A 20303-nucleotide genomic window follows, 5' to 3' on the forward strand; every position below is an offset into this window, starting at 1 on the left:
TATGTAAGCTCAGTGTTGCCAACAGCAGCTATTTCTTTTTATTTATTATTTACAACGTAAACAGTCTCCCGTCGATCAGCGATCATGAAATTGCCGCCTTTGCTTTCTGGCGCCCGCCTTTGCTTTCAATTTGAAAGCGGCAGTGTAGCTGGTGTTCCTCCCCATGGCGAAGCGGCACCAAGCACAAAACAAAGAGATCAAAAAGTTCTCAAAATGGCAGCGAGCTATCCACCACTGACGCGAGTGACTCACTGACTGCTGCCGCTCAACGACGGGACCACGACGGCGACACGACGACATGACAGAGGGCTGCGCGAACACCGTCTAGTTAGGGCGCCTGTTAGGGAGTAGCCATGTAGGTTGTTAGGGCGCCTGGATGGCCTTGGATACACAGCGCTCCCCGCCGAACGGAGAGGCGGCGGGGGAGGGCGCACGTTGGAGAGCGCGTGTGCCATGCGGGTTTCGCGAGCAGGCAACTTTCGCCGCTGCAAAGTTGGGGGTGCGAGGATTATGTGAGGAACCAAAAAATCCAAGTTTTGGTGGCTCACATTAGGGGTGCGAGGATTATGCGAGTAAATACAGTGCTCATCGCTTTAACAAAATTCTTGCGGGAGGAGATTGCTAATACATTGTCTTATTTGGTTACATGTACATCCATGCATCGGCGGAAGGTATTTCAGGACCCCTTTAACAACCCGCCATGGTGGTGCTTCTGAGCCCAAGGACAGTTTCCAACCACAGTGGAGGCAGCAAGCAAAGGCTGGGAAGATGCGAGTGTGGGGCGCGGTGCGCAGTTGAATTGGATCCTCGGATTCATTGCGGTGTCATAAAACGCTGAGTTATTGCTGCCTTTGACAGCGAGCTTGCGAGCAGTGGGAATGGGACGATCGACACCGCAAAAGTGGCGGCGCAAGCTACATCTCCGCAGAATGTTCAAGCAGTGTCCGAAAGCGGGACTATTGCACGCTAGTAATAATGGTTCACTTATCTGAAGTGAAATTCAAGGCCAAAAAGGAGGTGGCTAAACATAACGTTACTCAAATTGCGATCGTAGTGAACGTGCACCGTGGGGATTGAAATGGGAGGGCTGGTGGGGGGCTTGGCACAACTTCTGCCGTGGCTCTACACTAGTGCATAAAGCCTAGTCTGGGATTTCAAAAATAATAATTTCGGTATTCAGATGATAATAAAACTGCCTTATGATTGCTTAGGTTTTCAATTCGATATTCTTACTAGAACTCTACGCTATCTTCAGCCTAAGAATTGAAGAAAAATGGTTTGTAAAAAGGTAGTGCAGTTTGTACCTTGTGATACTATGGTAGAAAAACTATGGAAGGGCTGTTTCATTGTTATGTACATTCAAAACAGATTAAAATGTGCACTTTTCCCCTTGTGAGTTAGCCAAAATTTTGATTTTTTAAGGCTCCTTAGATGACATAATAAATGTCGTTCTTCTGCTCCAAATAAAGGTTCTGCTCCAAAATCTGATTCAGCAGTCTCACCCCTGCGTTTTCAATCTTTTCGTGGCCGTGTTTTGCTCACACTCGCTATGCGCCCTTTTCACCTGGGATTACTCTTGAAATAAACCGTTTAGAGGGTTGCCCAGAGCAAATTGACTGCGCAATTTTATTGGCGCGGATAGTGCGCTTCGAGATAGGAATACATACCTGCCAGGTTTCCCAAATTTTCCGGGAGACTTCCGAATTTTCATGGTTTTGTACGATTGTACGACTGAAACAAAAATCTCCCGAAAACGCACCCGTCTTCGGCTTAATATTTTTCCCAGTCTGGCCACAATGCGTTGGAGGTATACCTGACAATCCCAGTTAGTGAGAAACTTTGTGACAAGCCAACCCGACACCATTTGGCATCGTTATCAGTGAAGTGCTTAAAAAGCGTAGTCGGCCATGTACAGACGGTAAACCTGTTCGTCCTATTTTTAGTTTACTGTTTATAGAAACGCAGCGCCGCTGCTGCTTTCATTTACGCACGAGCACGGCCGTTCTGAAGATTTAGCTAGTCTCCAGTGGTGTAGCTTGTTGTTAGTTTAGACAAAACAACGGAACAGTTCAGTTCCTGCTGTTTTGTATTTTGCTTGCATGCAGTACTATTTCCAGGACTTTCGGAAAAGGGCGGCATTAGCAATGTCGAACATTTAAGTGGTGTAGCTTGTTGGTAGTTTGGACAAAGAAACAGTTCATTTCTTGCTGTTGTAAGTAAATAAAGAAATGTGCGTCGTAAAGTTGCCCATTCTGTGGCTGCTACTACCCCCCCGGTCAGATCTCCCTAATGCCATCCCGGCAAACCTGGCAGGTATGGGAATATTTGCTCACGCTAGCCAGTATTTTGACAAATGGCAACGGTTTTTTAAGCTTTTCTTTCAAACTGGACTATTTTATTTATGTTTGCAACTGCTGTCAACATTTTCAGTGTTTCTTTTCTTTTGTAGAATCTGAGCAAAATAGCATAGACACTAATAAAAAGTTATGAATGGCTTCAGGCAAATTTGCGAGAATTTGTTCATTTCGTAAAAGAGTCCAGTGACGATTACCGCTTTGGAAGTGACATGTCAAGACATGTTCTTATAATGGCCGAATACATACATAGGAAAAAGGGAGACCCCATTCCTGAGACAGGTAAATTTTAGCTCAAATCAGTATTTCATGCCTGAAAATATTTATACATGCTTGTGAGTTGAGGAAGCAAGTGGTGATGGCAAGTGAGTGTGAGTGGCCATTGCAAGTGGTGAGTGCGAGGGAGTGTAAGCGGCGAATGCGAGTGGTGAGCATTAGTGAGTGCAAGTTGTGACGATGAGTGGTGAGCACGAGTGGTGAGGATGACCGGGAGTGAGTGCGAATGGTGATGACTAGTGGTGAGCGTGAACAGGAGTGAGTGCGAGTAGTGAGGCCCGAGGGGCGAGCGTGAGTGCGAGTGGAGATTGTGAGCTGGTGTGAGTGGTGATGGTGGAGGGGTGAGCGTGAGTGAGTGCGAGTGGCCAGCATGAGTGTGAGTAGTAAAGGCGGAGTGGCGAGTGCGAGTGAGTGCGTGCGTTAGGATAAATATATTTTTTTGAGTCGGTGGCATCCAGTTTTGCCGAGCTGAGGATTGGTAGCAAGAGCCTGCATCTAATGAAATGAAAAAGTAAAACATGGCGGCTTGCCTCAACAATTCATAAACTGGAAAAAGCATTGTTTTTCCACTAGCAGGTTTGTCGAAGCATTATCGTGTTGCGTGTGGCCTTTTATCGACACCACAAAGAAATGAATACCTTGCAAAGTTTGTTTTGCTACAATTTTGCTGTTGGGTGGAGTGTACCTAGGGGATTTAATTGCATCAAACTTGTGGCGACATCTAGCAGCTGTTTTGAAATATGTGAAAAGAAAAATGCCATTGCGTGATTCCAGGGATGGCAGGTTGGGCTGTAAATAGCCAACCTGTGGTTGGCGGGAATTTTTTCTTCGAACCGATTGTGAAGGCTGTCTTTAGCGCATGTTCGAGCCTGCCAAGTGGGAAGCGTTTTCAGTGGCTCCTTGGAAAAGTGTTCCCCTAGCAAGAACAAGAAGACCATTATTCTTCACCGTTATTCTTCATATGTGATCGCATGGTGTGAAAAGCACCTTGAAGCGTGTTTGATGCAATCTGACACTGTTAGGCGACCTCCACGTCAATCACTAGATGATCCTGGTGAATTTTTAGTGTTGAGAGGTGCTTTGGACACATCTAGGAGATGATGTTTACTTGCTCCAAGGTGCTTCAAATTGCTCCAAAGATAATAATTTGCCAATACAAAAATCGCTCAAAATCACTGTTCATCAGTGGCACCACTGTAAACTAAATTTGGTGCTACAGTGGGTACGAGTGCTGTGATGTGTGCAGTGCTCCCACTCCTGCGCCAAATGCACCAATTTGCGCCAAATGAGGTATCCTGCGCCATCCTGATAAAAAAACCACGATTTTGTAAGCAAGTGCGCCAAAATTTGTCGCGCCAATCGCGTGCAGCCTGTTACAAGCACTACTTCGCAGTGGTCTCTAGACATGTATAACTCAATCGGGTTGATAACTTGAACTCGCTTGCACCCGTAATCGTGTTTTCCGCGGTGAGTTTGGTTGGCGCTGTCACTGTACCGCCGATAGTGTTTTCGTCTAGCAAGTCATTGCAGCGCTGGCGTACCACGGGTAAAAACTTTCCTTCTTGTTGTAGTTTCCAATAATTCCTGCTATAAACAATAGGTAGTTTTAGGTGGCGTTTATTGCCGGCCCTCTTAGCTCCGAGAGCCAGCGGGCGCGCCGTTTCGCGGCATGCGTGACGCGGTCGGCTGCAAGCTTTCACTTCGCTTGTTGGACGCGCGGAGGGGACCGCCGCAAGTGAAGCGGGCCGTGAAAAACAGCCAGTCTCTTTAAAGCACGAACCTCATGGAGCATTTTGTGCTTGCGAAAACGCACCGCGTAAGCACCCGCACGCTGTGCGCGGCGCGGCAACATGGCGGCGGCTTTGGCCGCGAAGTGGTGTGGGGAGCTCGAGTGACCACTTTTACGCTCTCTAAAACACCGCTCAAGGCGCGCACGAAGTTGCTTGTGTGGTAAAGGAGCTTATAATGTGGGCGAAATCGGTACTATAAAACATCATCCGCGTCGCTAGTGAAAACGTCCATGCAATACCTGCCGGGGCGGTAAGCCTAAAAACCGTCGACGAAGCCAGCCGGCCGTGACCCGGCTGTCTCGAGCGCTTCAAAACCGCCGCCATGAGGCACGCGCCTCCCCATTGGCGCAAGTCGCCAGGCTCCTCCCACTGCCGCGCGCGACGCGCGTCATTTTCTTAGTGTGGTAGAAGCTGCTGCGTGCGGGCGTGAGAAAATCGCACGCGCAACGCCGACGCGCACGAATCGCATGCAAAAGTGCTCCATGCGCATTTCTCGTGCACATTTCTAGCTAGCTTGGAAATGCGCACGAGCACTGATAACAAGCGCCTGCATCTAATAAAATGAAAAAGTAAAACACGAAGGCTTGCCTCAACAATTAATAAACTAGAAAAGAGGCGCGTTGTTTTTGTTGCTAGGCAGGTTTGTCGAAGCCTTTCAATATTCATTATCATGTTGCATGTTGTCTTTTATCCACACCAGAAAGGAACTAAATACCTTGCAAATTATGTTTTGTTGCATTTTTGCTATTGCGTGGATACTTACGGGATTTATTTGCATCAAACTTCTGGCGACTTCTAGCGACTGTTTCGAAATAAGTGGAAAAAAAAAATCCCATTGCCCCAGGAATGACAGGTTGGGCTATAAAGAGCCAAATATGGCTACTTTTTGTTGTGGTTGTAGAACTTTTCTTTATTGGCTGTTTCGCTATTCTTGGGCTATTGGGAGAGCTGACTGTGAAAGCTATTTTTAATGCATGTTCGAGCCTGCCAACTATGAAGCGTTTTCAGTGACTCCTTGAAAAAAACACTTCCCCTAGTAGGGACAAGAAGACCATTATTCTTGAGCTGTGCCGTCCATTTGTGATCACATGTGGGAAAAGCACCTTGAAGCGCATTCCATGGCGACCTCCACATCAATTACTGGACGATACTGGTCAATTTTTAGTGTTGAGAGATACTTTGGACACATCTAGCAGTTGATGTTTAGGTGCTCCAAATTGCTCCAAAATTAATAATTTGCTGATACAAAAATTGCTCCAAATCACCGTTCATCAGTGGCACCACTGTGTGCAGGGGTGAGACAGCTGCGCATATTGCGCCTTTTTGATACAATTCCATTTTCCTGTGCCAAGCTGCTCCAAAAGCATGAAAATTGTGAAAATTGCGCCACACTGCTCCAGAAGAGCCTGAAAGGCACGGATTTTAAAGCTCCTGTCAGTTCTGGCGGGGACGAAAGCCTCGCGCATCCTGGTCACTACTTTTATTGTCGGTCAATTGCAAACACAGAAATGGCAGAAATAGAAAGACTGAAATGAAGCAAACGATAGCTTCTAAAACACGATTGGCTTTCCGTCCGGGTTCGCTGAAACGGCCTTCCTGATTGGGCATCGCTGTGGCTACAAACATGGCCACCGCCTGATCCGGCTGCTACTGCCTACTTCATGCGCTTAGTGCGCATCGCCGATATTTTCCCTGGTTTATTTTAGGCAATCAGCTGGGTTCCAGTCTATTAATTGTATCAGTTGTGGCTCTGAACAGTGACGTTAACCTGGGGTTATGGTTTGGGATTGGTGCGAGATTACGAGAAGTTGCGCAACTTGAAAAAAAAGTTAGAGGGACACTAAACAATGTGGGATTACGAGCGCAAACTGTAGTCCGGAGTCCCTGGGCCCTGTTTCGACCACTCTGTGCGCGTTTACGCGAATTTATTCAGTAGAAAAAATCAATTCGAAAATGCTGTCCTCCTCTCTTTACGCTCGCCCATTTTCTGTGGCGTTTTCGTGTGACGTCAGCAGGAGAGGAGCTGGCAATTGGCTGCGCTACTGCACGGCTCGCCGACCTTCCGCGACCGAGTCAGTCGGCCCACCGTTTAGTCTGCCGGCCGCCGACGGGTCGTCGCAATTCGCTCGATCAGTTGAAACTAAGCCACAACACGTTTGGGAATGGAAGAATGCGCCTTTCTTTACTTCATTAGTTTGTACACTGTATCTAGCTCCAAGTCAAGGTCGCTTCACACAAGCGCTGCACAAGCGCACATGCGACGCTTCGCTGACTGGTACGCCAGTAGGAAAATATAAGGCCTCTTGAAGGGGGAGAAGAGTGAGCGAAGTCAATATAGGTACTAAGGAAATAAAATCAACTGATATTTTTACCGTACAGCGTAAAACTAGGGTGCGGGAAGCACTTTTTTGCGCTGGGCGAACAAGCAGAGCGGTCAGGAGCACGACTACGCATCTGCGAACGCTTTCCCATCTATGAAATGCAATTGCTAGGCGTGAGCTATTGTGGAAACTCGGGGGACGCTTACTGCACGAGCGCAATACAACAAATAGTCACCTAAGCTGCTTGAAATACTAAAACTAAATAGAAGTGTAAACTGGTTATACATTATATACCTTATCTTTTCCATCGCCACCAGCGGCCCTCTGTGGCCTAGTCGTCTGGGGTGCTAGGTATGTCACCGCAAGTGTTTTGCCAGTCACAAGTTCGAATCGCCGCGGGTACATGGTTTTTTTTTTGTTTTTTTTTAATGAGGTAACTTTTTCGTTTTTCGCCGATGTTTCCTATACTGAGTTCACCTTTTTTTTGGCCGCAACGTTCACTGCTCCACGAACTAGTCCGCAGAACTCGCGCAGCCTGGCACTGGCGCGCTAGCGAGTTCTCGTTGGTGTGCAGTTGCCATAAGCACCGACTGCTTGAGGGCAGTGGGCACAGGCCAGAATCAACAGACCCTTGGCCTGGTGCGAACACGCTTTTTACGATACAGGCATGAGTGAGGCAAGCTCCAAATATGGGTGAAAAGCACATGCATTTGAGCGTCTGCTGGGACGCGGAGGGCGTTCATGCACTGCGAAGGCCTCAGATAGTGAATGCTACGATTCCAAGCCGTCCTGGGAGGCTTATCTTAGGCATTTTACAGCCGACAACATGGCAGAAGCGCGGTACTACGATAACTGGGATATTGAGAATGCCCATCCAACGGCGCCATCGAATGTCAAACATGTTGTTTTACAGACCGAAACCAAAACTTGTTTGATTGCTAACCTTGGGCATCGTCCAATCACGGCGCCCCCTCCTCCCAACGTCACAGCTTAGTTTGTGCGGCCGCCGCAAACTGCACATGGTAGTTTTTCTTCTTTCGCGCTTTGTAAAATAATTACCGATTTGTCAACCGGATAAACGATGAAAAGTGTGCTAATTTGAGCCAGTCTACACAGTGCAAGCAAAAACGGGAGCTTGACAAATTCACTTCAGTGTCCCTTTATTTGAAATGTGGGGCCTAAGATTTCCGCATGGCTTGTCCTGGAGTGCGAAACGCGGTGCATGCATCTATAATCGGGTTCGTAAAGTGAACTTTTTTGGCTCACTGTGGTGTTAAAAAAATGCTGAGATGTTGCTGTGCTTCGAAGCGTGATTGCGAGCCTCGGGGGTGGAATGGTCGACACGAAAGTTGCAGGCTGTGCTGCGGCGCCGCGACCTGTTCAGGCAGTGCCCAATGGCTGCAGGACTGCATGGTTGCCATAGCACGCGACTAATAACACTTGATGTATGCGATGTGAAATTTAATGCCAAAATCTAGGTGGCTAAACAGTAACGCTACTCAAAAGACCATGGGGGGAACGTGCTGCCACGGACTGCGACGGGTAGGCTGGTTGGGCTATGCGACCGTTAGCTCGAAGTTGCTCAACTGCTGCCGTGACTAGACTCGTTCATACAACGCAGCCTGGGATTACGAAAATAATAATTTTAGCATTAAAACGGTAAAAAAAAACACGCCACAATTGCAGATCCCTTAAATTTGATAATGTTAACGGCAGTTTTGTTATCAGTGTTGCGTGCAGCCACAACACAATATCACTAGTTAGGAAGAAGGTAGTGAGTTAGAACTTTGTGATACTCTTAAAAAATTCTTTCACGTAAGGCTGTTTCAGTGTTCTGTGTATTCAAAACTGATTGGAATGTGTACTTGACCCTTCGAATTGCTAAAATTATGATTTTTTAAGCTCACAAGATGATGTATTAAATGTCCCTAACTGCTCCAAATCGAGATTCTTCTGCTTCAAAATGGAAATTTTGCTGCTCCGAAAACTGCTCCCAAATCTCTTTGGGCTGTCTCACCCCGGTGTGTGTGGCAGCAGTGAAAGCGAAGTTATTGGTGTGTTGGCTTTCGTCGGCATTCGAGTTGAACTGGCGGACCCACTGCAATCTTGCAGTTGTGTTCCCTGCGGTTGGTGGCCGCCGATCCCACAAGCAAGGCTTTTTGACGTCTTGGAGGAACTGCTTCAAAGTGGCTGGGGAGTTGCTGCTGTGAGGTCGACATCTCCATGTCTGCCTGGAGTTTGCAATTGTATCATGGCCCTGGGGGTTGCTTGTGTGTGTGTGTGTGTGCGGTAATCTGGCCGACGAGGGGCCTGTAGTGGATGGGCGGCGTCGGTGGCACTGTCTCAGCCGCGGGGTGCCTGCCGTGCAGACAACAAGCAGCAGCGGACGGCGAGGCCCGACCGGGCGGTGAAGTTCGCGGCCCCCACTGGCCGCGAGAACCAGCAGGACTTTGAGGAGCGCAAGAACCGGCGCAACCGGGAAGACCGCATCACCTCGGGGGGGCCCGACAGCAGGTTCGAGTACGGCAGGTGAGGCCAGGGCTGTCCCTGCTGCGCATCGCTGTTTGGTGTCGTCGGGTGGGGACACGGAGCGAGGGCCCTGTCTGGATGCGCAGCCCCCTGGTGGCCGCAATTCGTTTTGAGGGCCGATTGCGCCAGGTGGCGAACCTGTGCCCAGCGCTTGTCCCATGATCCGGCCTCCCTCCTGTCTGGCTCTCGCTGCGTGTGTGCACCGGTAGTCGGCCACCCATCCAGCGAGCGCCAGGATGTGGCCCCCACGGGCCCAAGGTTGCCTGGCTGGAGAGTGTCAGCCATTGGCTGTGGGCTGCCCTGGTGACGCGAGCACTGCGTGGACGCACGAGGGTTGTGTGCCTGCTTTTGCTTCGGTTGTTTGAGGCTAGTCGGCAAGGGTCGGGAGAGTTGCGTGCACGTCTGGCTAACATGCTATTCCAAGTGCTAGTCTGCAAAGACCCCCCGGTTCGTGTCGACACGAAGCGGTGGGCGGCCAAGTCCCTGCAGAGTCCTGTATGCTGCCCCTTTGCGGCTGGCACTAGAGCGCCACTGGTGGCCTGCATGGCGGTGCAAGTGCATCTGTTGCGGGAAGCGCGAGTGGCTCCTCGTGGGCAGAGTTGGGAGCAGGCGACCGCAGTGCGTGTGCATCTGTGCCGCTCCTGACGGCCGACTGGCCCCCCGTTCATTGCAGCAGGGACCGTGGTGATGGCGAGATCCGGAGAGGTGGCCGGGGGGGCGGCCTCGGAGGGCGCGGCGGCTTTCCTCGGCGGGGCGGCGGCCGGGGTGGCTTTGTCGGTGGTCCCGAGGGTGGCCGACCGGGCCCTGGCGGCGGCCGGGGTGGAGGCTTTGACGGACGTGGCAAGCGGGAGTTCGAGCGCCAGAGCGGCAGCGATCGCAGGTGACCATCGGCATCCTTGCAGGTTTCCCCACGTCTGCACCGCAGTTGCTCCCTCCGAGCGGGCTTGTGGAGGCCGTCTGTCGGTGGCCCAATGCAGCCACGGGGGCACTCCAGAGGCCTGGTTTGAGGGAGGCGCCTGTACGCACAAACCCACGTCAGTGTTCTTGCGTGCTTGCCAGTAAATGAGGAATGTGACAGCCTTGTGCCTGCTGCCTGGGCACAAGGCCCTGGCCTGCTTCCAACCCTGTCTTTAAGGGAGTGGCTGAACTGGCAAGGCTACGAAACCCAGGGCTCGGGCGCGGCATCATGTGGGCTTCGCATGTGGGCACTCACAAAGCCGATAGCGTCACTGACAAAATCAGCCCTGCTCTCAATGTTTGAATGCGCGCCGCCGCGCCGGCCGGCGTTGGTTGTGGTTGTCGCACTTTCCCGTGCACGGGGTGTCACGCTTCTCCTCACCGTTTGTGATCAAAAACTCGGGAAAAGGAAAAGGTAGGGGAAGTGATGCGAGCGGAACGATGTACGCAGCTCACAAGCAGTGGCAGTCCCAATGCTGCGTCACGATTTAAGGGGGGACGCGGCTTTCAACTTCGGAAAAATGACCAAAACATCGTTTTTTTGAAACCCGCATATTCGGCTTCTATGTTTCCTATTCTGTGCGTCTGCAAAGTTTTTACGCTGAAAAGCGTCGCAAAGTGGCATAAAAAAATACTTTTGTCAGGCGCGGTGACAAACTATCAGCGCAAAAGGGCGAAAAAACCGGCAATTTTCGGAGCGCTCTATCTCCGCAACGGTGCCACCGGGCGCGGCCATTTTGATATGGTTAGATCAGCCGAGCGACCGTTTTTCCGGTTCCGCTCGTCTCTTTTATCTTCGTTCATTCACAAACGCACAAACGGCAGAAAAGAAACGACGCACAAACGAAGCTAGATATAAATGCTGAAGCGCTATTGGTCCTCCGGTCGGGGCGCAGAACGACGACCCTCCTGATTGGATGTCGCGGGCGCAATGCAAGATGGCGGCCGCCTGAGCTGCGTAGCGAGCGGATTGAGTTCATTTTCGCCGCTTCGCTCGGCCGAGTTTCTGTTCAATCTGTGGTATTCAACACGGACGTTATCGCGATGGGAATGCCAGAGATAACGAGCCAGATTACGGGAAGTTGTGTGGCTCGAAAGGCGGAGGTCATCGAACGCTTCGTGGTGCGCGTGACTCTACCGTCGCCAGACCCCGGAGGGTGACGCGGTGTGCGCGCTTGCGATAGCGGTTCGTGAAGTGAACTTTTAGTCGGATTTGCGATGTTTACACGCTTAGTTAGTGCTGTGTTTTGACTGTGGGCTCGCTAGCCTTGAGAAAGAAACGGTCGACGCGTCAAACGCTGCGGCGCGCACGGCATAGCCGACGCGCATTGGAGCATCACATGACTGGGCAACCGGTTACGATTGAACGCCAGTAGTTGTAATTAATGCCTGCGACGTTAGTTTTAATCTTAAAAGCGAACTGACCAGCCATATCAGGTATAATCAAAGCTCGATATGTCGCGGTAAGCGTGCGCTGCGATGCGCGCGAGCCATATCGCCTTTCTTGCGCAATGTTTCCCGTGCACTTGTAATTTTCATGCAAACAGGTTTGAGTTAGTAATATAGGAATAAAATATGCTCTCTGCGTTAAAAATGTACGTTACTGTGGCAGCATTTAACAGTGATTTTTTTAGGGAAATTATTGATACCATTGCTCAGGGCATACTGGCTGTGCTGCGAGAAATATTGGATGCCTTGAATGTCAAAAGTAGTAAAAAAAATATGCTCTTGCATTGAAGTTGGGAGTTATGCAGAATACTCTACCAAGCTTCAAAGTAGCTCATTTTCAACCTTGTGGTATGCAAACTTTTGGCAATGAACACCTGCACTATGAGTACTAAGTTGCTGTGCCAGGCAAGATAAAACATGAAAAAAAAAGCCAAAAATGTTCAAATTTAAGTTAAAAAAATGCTTAACTTTGCCATGGTTACAACACTGCAAAAGGAGGTTGTCCAGTGCGATACAGCCAACCAACTAACCCACTTTGCATTGAATGCCCATTGAAACCCATCTCCCCTCCGTTTGGTTTGCAAAGGGGGGTATGTACTCTTCACGGAGGAGCTGAAAATGATGTTTTCTGGAAAGAGAAAGGCTGAAAAGGCACTCCAATTTCAAGGCAAGGCCTTCCAGAAGCCCCATGTTCAAAAGGACATGAAAGGCTACAACCGTGACGACTTTTGATATGTGAAACCTATGTTGCAACTTCGGAAGCCGTTTTCTCAAAACAGTTTTTTTTGCCACCTGTGTCGCTTGTCCCAGGGATTTCTTCGTGACTGCTGGGTCTATTTTGATTCCGTTTCTTGCATTACATTCCTTGATGAACTGTTCAGGTCGTGACACTTTTAGTTTTCCAGATTTGTTTTTTGTGATTTTTTTATTCAAATAATCGTTCACAGTTGACATGCCTGTTGCACATTAACCTCTAAAAAAATGAAAACTAAAAAACATTGTGTTGTAAAAAAAAAATTCTAAAACTGTCACGACCTCGTCCATTCATTTGAGAATGCAAAGCACTTCGAACAAGTTTTCTATCGTGTTTTATAAGCCGCTCAAGCTCGGTACAAGCGGAACAGAAAGAAAATTTCATACATAAAAAAGTTATCAAAATATTAACTTCAAATTTTTATGGTGTTATCACAGAAGCATTTCCAGTTGCTGTGCCAATTTTCATCAAAATCCACAAAGAAATAAAAAAGTTGATTTTGAAAGCCACGTCCCCCCTTAAATACCCAGTAGGGGCTCTCAAAACAGGCGGGAAGAGATTTTTTTCATCTTTTTATGCGGAGATACAAAGCTGGTGGGCAGTTCAATGCAGAGAAGGCTTTGTCAACCTCACAAGTGACCGAAATGGCGGCCAGCCACACTAATGTGTGGCAAAAACTCTCAAAGATGGCCGAATTTCGGCTTGATTGTGTGATTCCTTGGGTCACCGTGAGTCATTCAGACACGTTTTTCACTACATTCTTGTTTGTATTTCGTTTTCATATTTGTTTCATGAAAGAAAGTAAAAAATGATGACGCAAGTCAAAGCAAAAAAATTGACATATTTAAAAAAGTTCTTTAATTTTTCGATTCACGCAATACAGCGCAGTGCATTTGGCAAAATTTCCCCGCCGCACGTCGTCCACACCCTACACATGACAGGGAAACCGCAGTCGTCGGGTGGGAAGCAGGTTTTATGCATAAATACAGCGCAAAGTCAAAAAAGGAACCTTGCCTGTCAGCAGCCGTGCGACTCCATTGAATGCACACCATTGCTGGAGTTGTCACTGCTGCTGGGGTAAAGAAACAATCAGCAGCAGCAGTGAAACAGGACACCATTTTCACCCGACTCGCCACTACCTTGGGTTCAGGTTTCACTGCCGACGCTGTCCACGTTCACGAAATGGAAACAACAATCGAATGGAAAAATGAGTTCAGCTTTCGCGGGAGGTTTGAAAATCTGAACGATTGCCTATGGCGCGGTCACGAAGGAGTCGTGCAGCTCTGCTGTTGAAACGAAGTAACTGTGCTCGATAGCGTTCACGTGAAGTGGTCAGTGGGAACGGGAGCCACAACTGTCCCGTCGTGGCTCAGGTCAGCGCCATTGATCGCACAAAATTGTGTGTCGCCACTGCGATGATAGTGGCATCGTCGTTACGGGAACAAAGCAGTCTTTCCAGAGGCTGATTTTTGTTGAGCATATGTTCTGTGGCTCATACGAAAGCCAGCGTTTCAGCCACAAGGGGTCTCAATACACGGGCGGAAATAAGTTTACACTGAACTTTCTCGGGTCGAAAGGTGGTGTCTGGACGTGACACTGCAGACCATGTCCGGACAGCTCTGTGGATTTCAATGCGCGATTGCAAAACCGACGCAGATTACCAGCGTCAGCCTGCCCTGCACGACCGCTGGCCAAGCAGGGGAGGCTGCCGTTGCCCATCTCTGACTGACTACCACAGATGCAGCTGTAGCAGATGGCATGCTGGAATTGCCTCCGTGGAAGAATGCCCAGATGTGCCTTAAACATTCTGCTCCCTTCACTGGCGAGCCATAGTGCTGTGGTTCTCCAACACTGTGCGAGCGCTAGCCCACCGGGCACCACGAGGGATAGAGGCCCAGTGCTCGCCTACAGTCGGCGCTGCAGGCGGGGTTGGCCCCCCGGGAGAGATTTGCTTCCCCACTTGACGAAGTGGCGCCCAACGTGCCCGTTTTGCAGCGAACGGGGCACGCTCTGCCGGGTGGCTGACGAGCCCTTTTGCTTCCCTTGCAGCGGAGTGAAGCCTGTGGACAAGAAGGGCGGCGAAGGGTCCTACAACTGGGGCACGGTCAACGACGACTTGGAGTGAGTGCCGCTCTGCTGCATGCGGGAGGCCCGCTGGCTGGGGCACTTGCGGGCTCGCGAGGTGGCATTGCAAGAGTAACGTGATAAATCATCCAAACGGAACTGAACGTGGAAAGTGCCGTGTGAGCACAGCCACCACAGTTCAGTTCCCATGGCTGTTAGGGCATTCAACTGCCGTTTGCGTTAATGGCCATTGCAAGTGGCCATGTAGCAGGGCCACAAAAGCGATGGCTGATTTGCCGTTGATTATTGCTGCAGTGGCGGTGCACCAGCGTCACAGGCAATTTTTCATTCGGATTTTAGTAGCCTAACTTGTCGTTAACGGAGGCGTTTTGGTTGTTTGCGACAAACGTGTCGTGAAAGGGCACGATTCAGCCTGGTGCTGCATATTGCTTGCCAGAAATGGCTGCCCGCTGCCTTTGTAAACAATAGCGCTGCTATCGGTGGCTTGCCGTTTTAGACCTTTATGGTGGCAGCGCTGACGCTGCTCAATAGTGGTGCATGTGCAACACGGGGAGGGGCGTGATGTTCAGTTATGCAGTCAAAGCCATGGCGCTACTGATGTTATTGGTCAGCACTCCCACGATAGTCTTCCAATAGCGCTCGATTTTACATAGCATGTTCAGTGTGACTAGCAATTTTTAGTTTGTTCATGTTCATAGTAAATCTGCTATTGTGTTAAAATGGGAGCTTTTTTGCAGGCCGATGCACAAAATTTAATGCAGACGTTTTTCAGGAGACTGATGAAAATGGGGACAGAGTATCTATGTTCTGGGTTCTTTGAATTCTTTATTGTCGTTGAAGGGTGTGCTTTTAGCAATTATCTATCATGAATGCCATACATGTCTTAAAATTGCTTCTATCAACACCTGCTCCGAAAGCTGGTTTTGCTGCTCCAAAACGCGTTTTTGCCTGCTCCAAAAGCTGCTCCAAAGCGGCCTAAGCCGGTAGCATCACTGGAATTAACACGCGATAAGGAAACAGAAAAGATAGCTCGAAGTAGCGAACGGAACGACAGAGGCGATGGCGGCTCACAAGCGGCGAGAGCCAATGTCTGGTCGTCACACGAGCAGAAAATAGTATTTCAGGCGCTTTTAATAATGCTTGTTCTTCCTTTCGCTTATCGATAGACGTGTTTACTTTGTTTTTACGCCATGCGGGACTTTTGTCGGTCCTCGCATAGACGAATACATGAGCCATTGCACTGTGATGGAAGTGCCGAGCAGACGGCCCACGGCGCCCAGCCAATGAGGTTGCACCCTGCAGTCACGTGCAGTCAGTAGCCAATTAGGCGGCGCGATCCGTCTCTTTTCTACCCCGGTTTTACTAGTAACCAATGGACGAAACGGAGTGGTTCTGGCGGGGAATTGAAAACGAAAAGACGTGCTTTCGAATGAGACCAAGATGGAAGCCGTAGCGCATGTAGGACCCGAGGGGCGAGTCGTCGCAAAAATGCTATTTTCGCGTCGAATCTTGCCCGATTTTAGCGGGTGTCGGTGCTATACATTGATATTATGGTTCTAATGCGTACTCCTGGGTCTGGATATTTTGCTAACCGGTAAAAAAATAGCTCTACTTTCCGAAAATGGCGATTTCTAAAAATCGATTTTTTGGCTAAATTTCGGGATTCCAAGACCCGCGTCTCCCCTTAAGGGGGGACGCGGCTTTCAACTTCGGAAAAATGACCAAAACATCGTTTTTTTGAAACCCGCATATTCGGCTTCTATGTTTCCTATTCTATGCGTCTGCAAAGTTTTTACGCTGAAAAGCGTCGCAAAGTGGCATAAAAAAATACTTTTGTCAGGCGCGGTGACAAACTATCAGCGCAAAAGGCCGAAAAAACGGCAATTTTCGGAGCGCTCTATCTCCGCAACGGTGCCACCGGGCGCGGCCATTTTGATATGGTTAGATCGGCCGAGCGATCGTCTTTCCGGTTCCATTCGTCTCTTTTATCTTCGTTCATTCACAAACGCACAAATGGCAGAAAAGAAACGACGCACAAACGAAGCTAGAAATAGATGCTGAAGCGCTGTTGGTCCTCCGGTCGGGGCTCAGAACAACGACCCTCCTGATTGGATGTCACGGGCGCAACGCAAGATGGCGGCCGCCTGAGCTGCGTAGCGAGCGCATTGAGTTCATATTCGCCGCTTCGCTCGGCCGAGTTTCTGTTCAATCTGTGGTATTCAACACGCACGTTATCGCGATGGGAATGCCTGAGATCGCGAGCCAGATTACGGGAAGTTGTGTGGCTCGAAAGGAGGAGGTCATCGAACGCTTCGTGGTGCGCGTGACTCTACCGTCGCCAGACCCCGGAGGGTGACGCGGTGTGCGCGCTTGCGATAGCGGTTCGTGAAGTGAACTTTTAGTCGGGTTTGCGATGTTTACACGCTTAGTTATTGCTGTGTTTTGACTGTGGACTCGCTAGCCTTGAAAAAGAAACGGTCGACGCGTCAAACGCGCTGGCGCGCACGGCATAGCCGACGCGCATTGGAGCAGCACATGACTGGGCAACCGGTTACGATTGAACGCCAGTAGTTGTAATTAATGCCTGCGACGTTAGATTTAATCTTAAAAGCGACCTGACCAGCCATATCAGGTATAATTAAAGTTCGATATGTCGCGGTAAGCGCGCGCTGCGATGCGCGCGAGCCATATCGCCCGTATTGCGCAACGTTTCCCGTGCACTTGTAATTTTCATGCAAACAGGTTTGAGTTAGTAATATAGGAATAAAAATATGTTCTCTGCATTAAAAATGTACGTTACTGTCGCAGCATTTAAGTGATTTTTTAGGGAAATTATTGATACCATTGCTTAGGGCATACTGGCTTTGCTGCTAGAAATATTGGATGCCTTGAATGTCAAAAGTATTAAAAAAATATGTTCTTGCATTGAAGTTGGGAGTTATGCAGAATACTCTACGAAGCTTCAAAGTAGCTCATTTTCATCCTTGTGGTATGCAAACTTTTGGCAATGAACACCTCTGCACGTATGAGTACTAAGTTGCTGTGCCTGGCAAGATGATAAAACATAAAAAAAAAGCCAAAAATGTTCAAATTTAAGTAAAAAAAATGCTCAACTTGTTGCCATGGTGACAACACTGCAAAAGGAGGCTGTTCAGTGCGATACAGCCAACCAGCTAACCTACTTTGCATTGAAAGCCCATTGAAACCCATCTCCCCCTTCGTTTGGTCTGCAAAGTGGGGTATGTACTCTTCACGGAGGAGCTGAAAATGATGTTTTCTGGAAAGAAAAAGGCTGTAAAAGGCACTCCAATTTCAAGGCAAGGCATTCCAGAAGTCCCATGTTCAAAAGGACATGAAAGGCTACAACCATGACGACTTTTGATAAGTGAAACCTATGTTGCAACTTCGGAAGCCGTTTTCTCAAAACAGTTTTTTTTGCCACCTCCGTCGCTTGTACCAGGGATTTTTTTGTGACCGCTGGGTCTATTTTGATTTCGTTTCTTGCATTACATTCCTTGATAAACAGTTCAGGTCGTGACACTCTTGGTTTTCCAGATTTGTTTTTTGTGATTTTTTTATTCGAATAATCGTTCACAGTCAACATGCCTATTGCACATTAACCTCTAAAAAAATGAAAACCAAAAAACATTGTGTTGTAAAAAAAAAAATTCTAAAACTGTCACGACCTCGTCCATTCATTTGGGAATGCAAAGCACTTCGAACAAGTTTTCTATCGTGTTTTATAAGCCGCTCAAGCTCGGTACAAGCGGAACAGAAAGAAAATTTAATACATAAAAAAGTTTTCAAAATATTAGTTTGAAATTTTTATGGTGTTATCACGGAAGCATTTCCAGTTGCTGTGCCAATTTTCATCAAAATCCACAAAGAAATAAAAAAGTTGATTTTGAAAGCCACGTCCCCCCTTAAGGGGAGTGCAGGTCAAAAAATCGCCACTTTTTGTGGGAAAAATTGAGTTTTTTGTTTTTGTGTTGCATCTTCATTTTCAGTTCATAATTTTTTATTTCTGAAAATCACAGGTCGAAATTCGCGCGAGAAAATGGGTAAAAATGTTTATAATTGCGGCGCGAAAAAGCGCCAAAGCTGCGAAAGTGTGCCCCATGTACGTCCGCCCTACGCGGGAGCATGGCACCGCACGCCATGTGTGATCCGCTGTGCGTGCAGTGGTGGCTGCCTCCGTCATTTTTTACCGGCCGTGCTTTCGACTTCCACGCAAAATAATAATAAAAAAAGAATGCGTATGTCGAGCGTTTTGAATTGTGCGGCCGCCATTGAATGGCATCTGACGGTTGTCCGATTGAATGGCCGCGCGTCTGTGAGTCGTACTGATCGATCATTGTGCGAATATTTCTCTGCTTTTTCGCGTGCTGGGCAGCTTGCAAAAGCGGCGTGATTTGTAGGCCCAGCAGTATAGAACTGTAAGCAGGTACTGCGGAAGGCGGCAAAATGCGCTTGAGAAAGCGATCGGGGCGGTCGCCGTCCACAACGCTCCTACAGCCGCTAGGCCTAATGCCACCGCCAATCACCGTGACCGTGGTTGTGATGTCAACCCTGATCTGGAATTCGTGCGATGAACGGCCAAATTTAGTGCTGGGGCATTCTAACGACTTGCTATGCTTTGTACAAAAAGTTCTCTTCACTGTGACGAAGTTTCGTGCAGGGACAATTGCATTTCCGCAACTACAAATTCTCAAACTTTGAAACTCCATTGTCTCATTTTCGAATTTTTGGTAAAATTTGTTTCTTGGAAACATACAATTGATATACGAAAATGTAAATTTGCGTTTGTACAGTTAAAGATATTTAGAGTGCACTTCTCTATTTGAAAGTAAGATGGTTCACAAAAGAAAATACGAAAGCGGCAGGTTATTGTTCCAGGGTATTGCAAAGAAGAAAAGCTATACTTCCTCAACTTTTTGCATATTTCCAGGTGTTTCACACAGTTTTTACCTAGATAACTGGTATCCAAAGGAAAAAATGTGCTACAGCGAGATTCTCGCGACTTTTGGCGATTGTGCGCCACTGCTGCCCACTTGCGGGCATTTTTTGCCTGTTTCTCTTCGACCTGTGAGTGCTCATAGTCCAAGGATGAGAATGCAAGATAAGAAAAGTGGTTTATGACTGGAACTACGCACAGAAAAACTGGACCAAGAAAAGAGGACACACACAACGCAGTGTGTGTGTTTCTTCTTGTGCAAAGTGGTTTCTTCTTTTCATAAAAGTTGCCCCTTTTCGAGCCCCGAGGTGTTCTTTCTGGCGGCGTGGGTTTCGCCTTTGCTTTCTTGCGTCGTCTCCTCTCCGACTGCTGACGCTGTGTGTCCCTCCTCCGCCGCAGAGTCCAGCTGAGTCCCTTTGGCGAAGAGAATGCGGTGGAGGCTGCCGACAAGAGCAGCGACGAGGCAGCACTGGCGGGCGACAATGCCGCGGACGCCAGGTGGGCTTGCGGGGGGCTGCACACTGTGGAAGGCATCCCCAGCTGCTGGGCGAGTCCCTTGCCAGGACATCTGCAGGCTTGAAGTCGGTGCCCGTTTTGGTTGCAGGGGAGGGAAAGAGCTGGCCTGGAAAAGTTCGCTGATGTGATGTGGAGAATTGGGCGACGTGCTTGCTAGTTTTCATGGCAGATTTGTTTATACGAACTATTTTGAATTCAGACTTTTTTATTGAGTTTTGTTGCAGTTTTGTAACTGAAAAAAAAAAAAAAATGCTTGACAGAGGCCGCTGAACCCAGTGCCAGGGAAGTGTGCAACTAGGCTCGCGTCTGTATTGAAGC

At 48.6% G+C, this 20303-nt stretch overlaps 1 protein-coding gene across 2 annotated transcripts in view; it reads left to right on the plus strand.

Moving 5' to 3' along the window:
- Window positions 1-20303, plus strand: part of LOC144177722 (intracellular hyaluronan-binding protein 4.S-like) — a 45850-nt gene that overhangs the window by 12268 nt on the left and 13279 nt on the right. The window contains exons 2-5 of one of the 2 annotated variants that reach the window (XM_077705295.1): window positions 9111-9270; window positions 9944-10150; window positions 14480-14551; window positions 19869-19967. In XM_077705295.1, the coding sequence (XP_077561421.1) occupies window positions 9111-9270; window positions 9944-10150; window positions 14480-14551; window positions 19869-19967 (538 nt within the window). The remainder of the gene's footprint in view (window positions 1-9110; window positions 9271-9943; window positions 10151-14479; window positions 14552-19868; window positions 19968-20303) is intronic. The other variant, XM_077705296.1, reaches the window with a different exon arrangement.

The sequence above is a fragment of the Haemaphysalis longicornis genome, unplaced genomic scaffold (genome assembly GCF_048455015.1).
Source record: "Haemaphysalis longicornis isolate Haplotype H1 unplaced genomic scaffold, Haemaphysalis longicornis Haplotype H1 scaffold_30, whole genome shotgun sequence".
Taxonomy (NCBI): Eukaryota; Metazoa; Arthropoda; class Arachnida; order Ixodida; family Ixodidae; genus Haemaphysalis; species Haemaphysalis longicornis.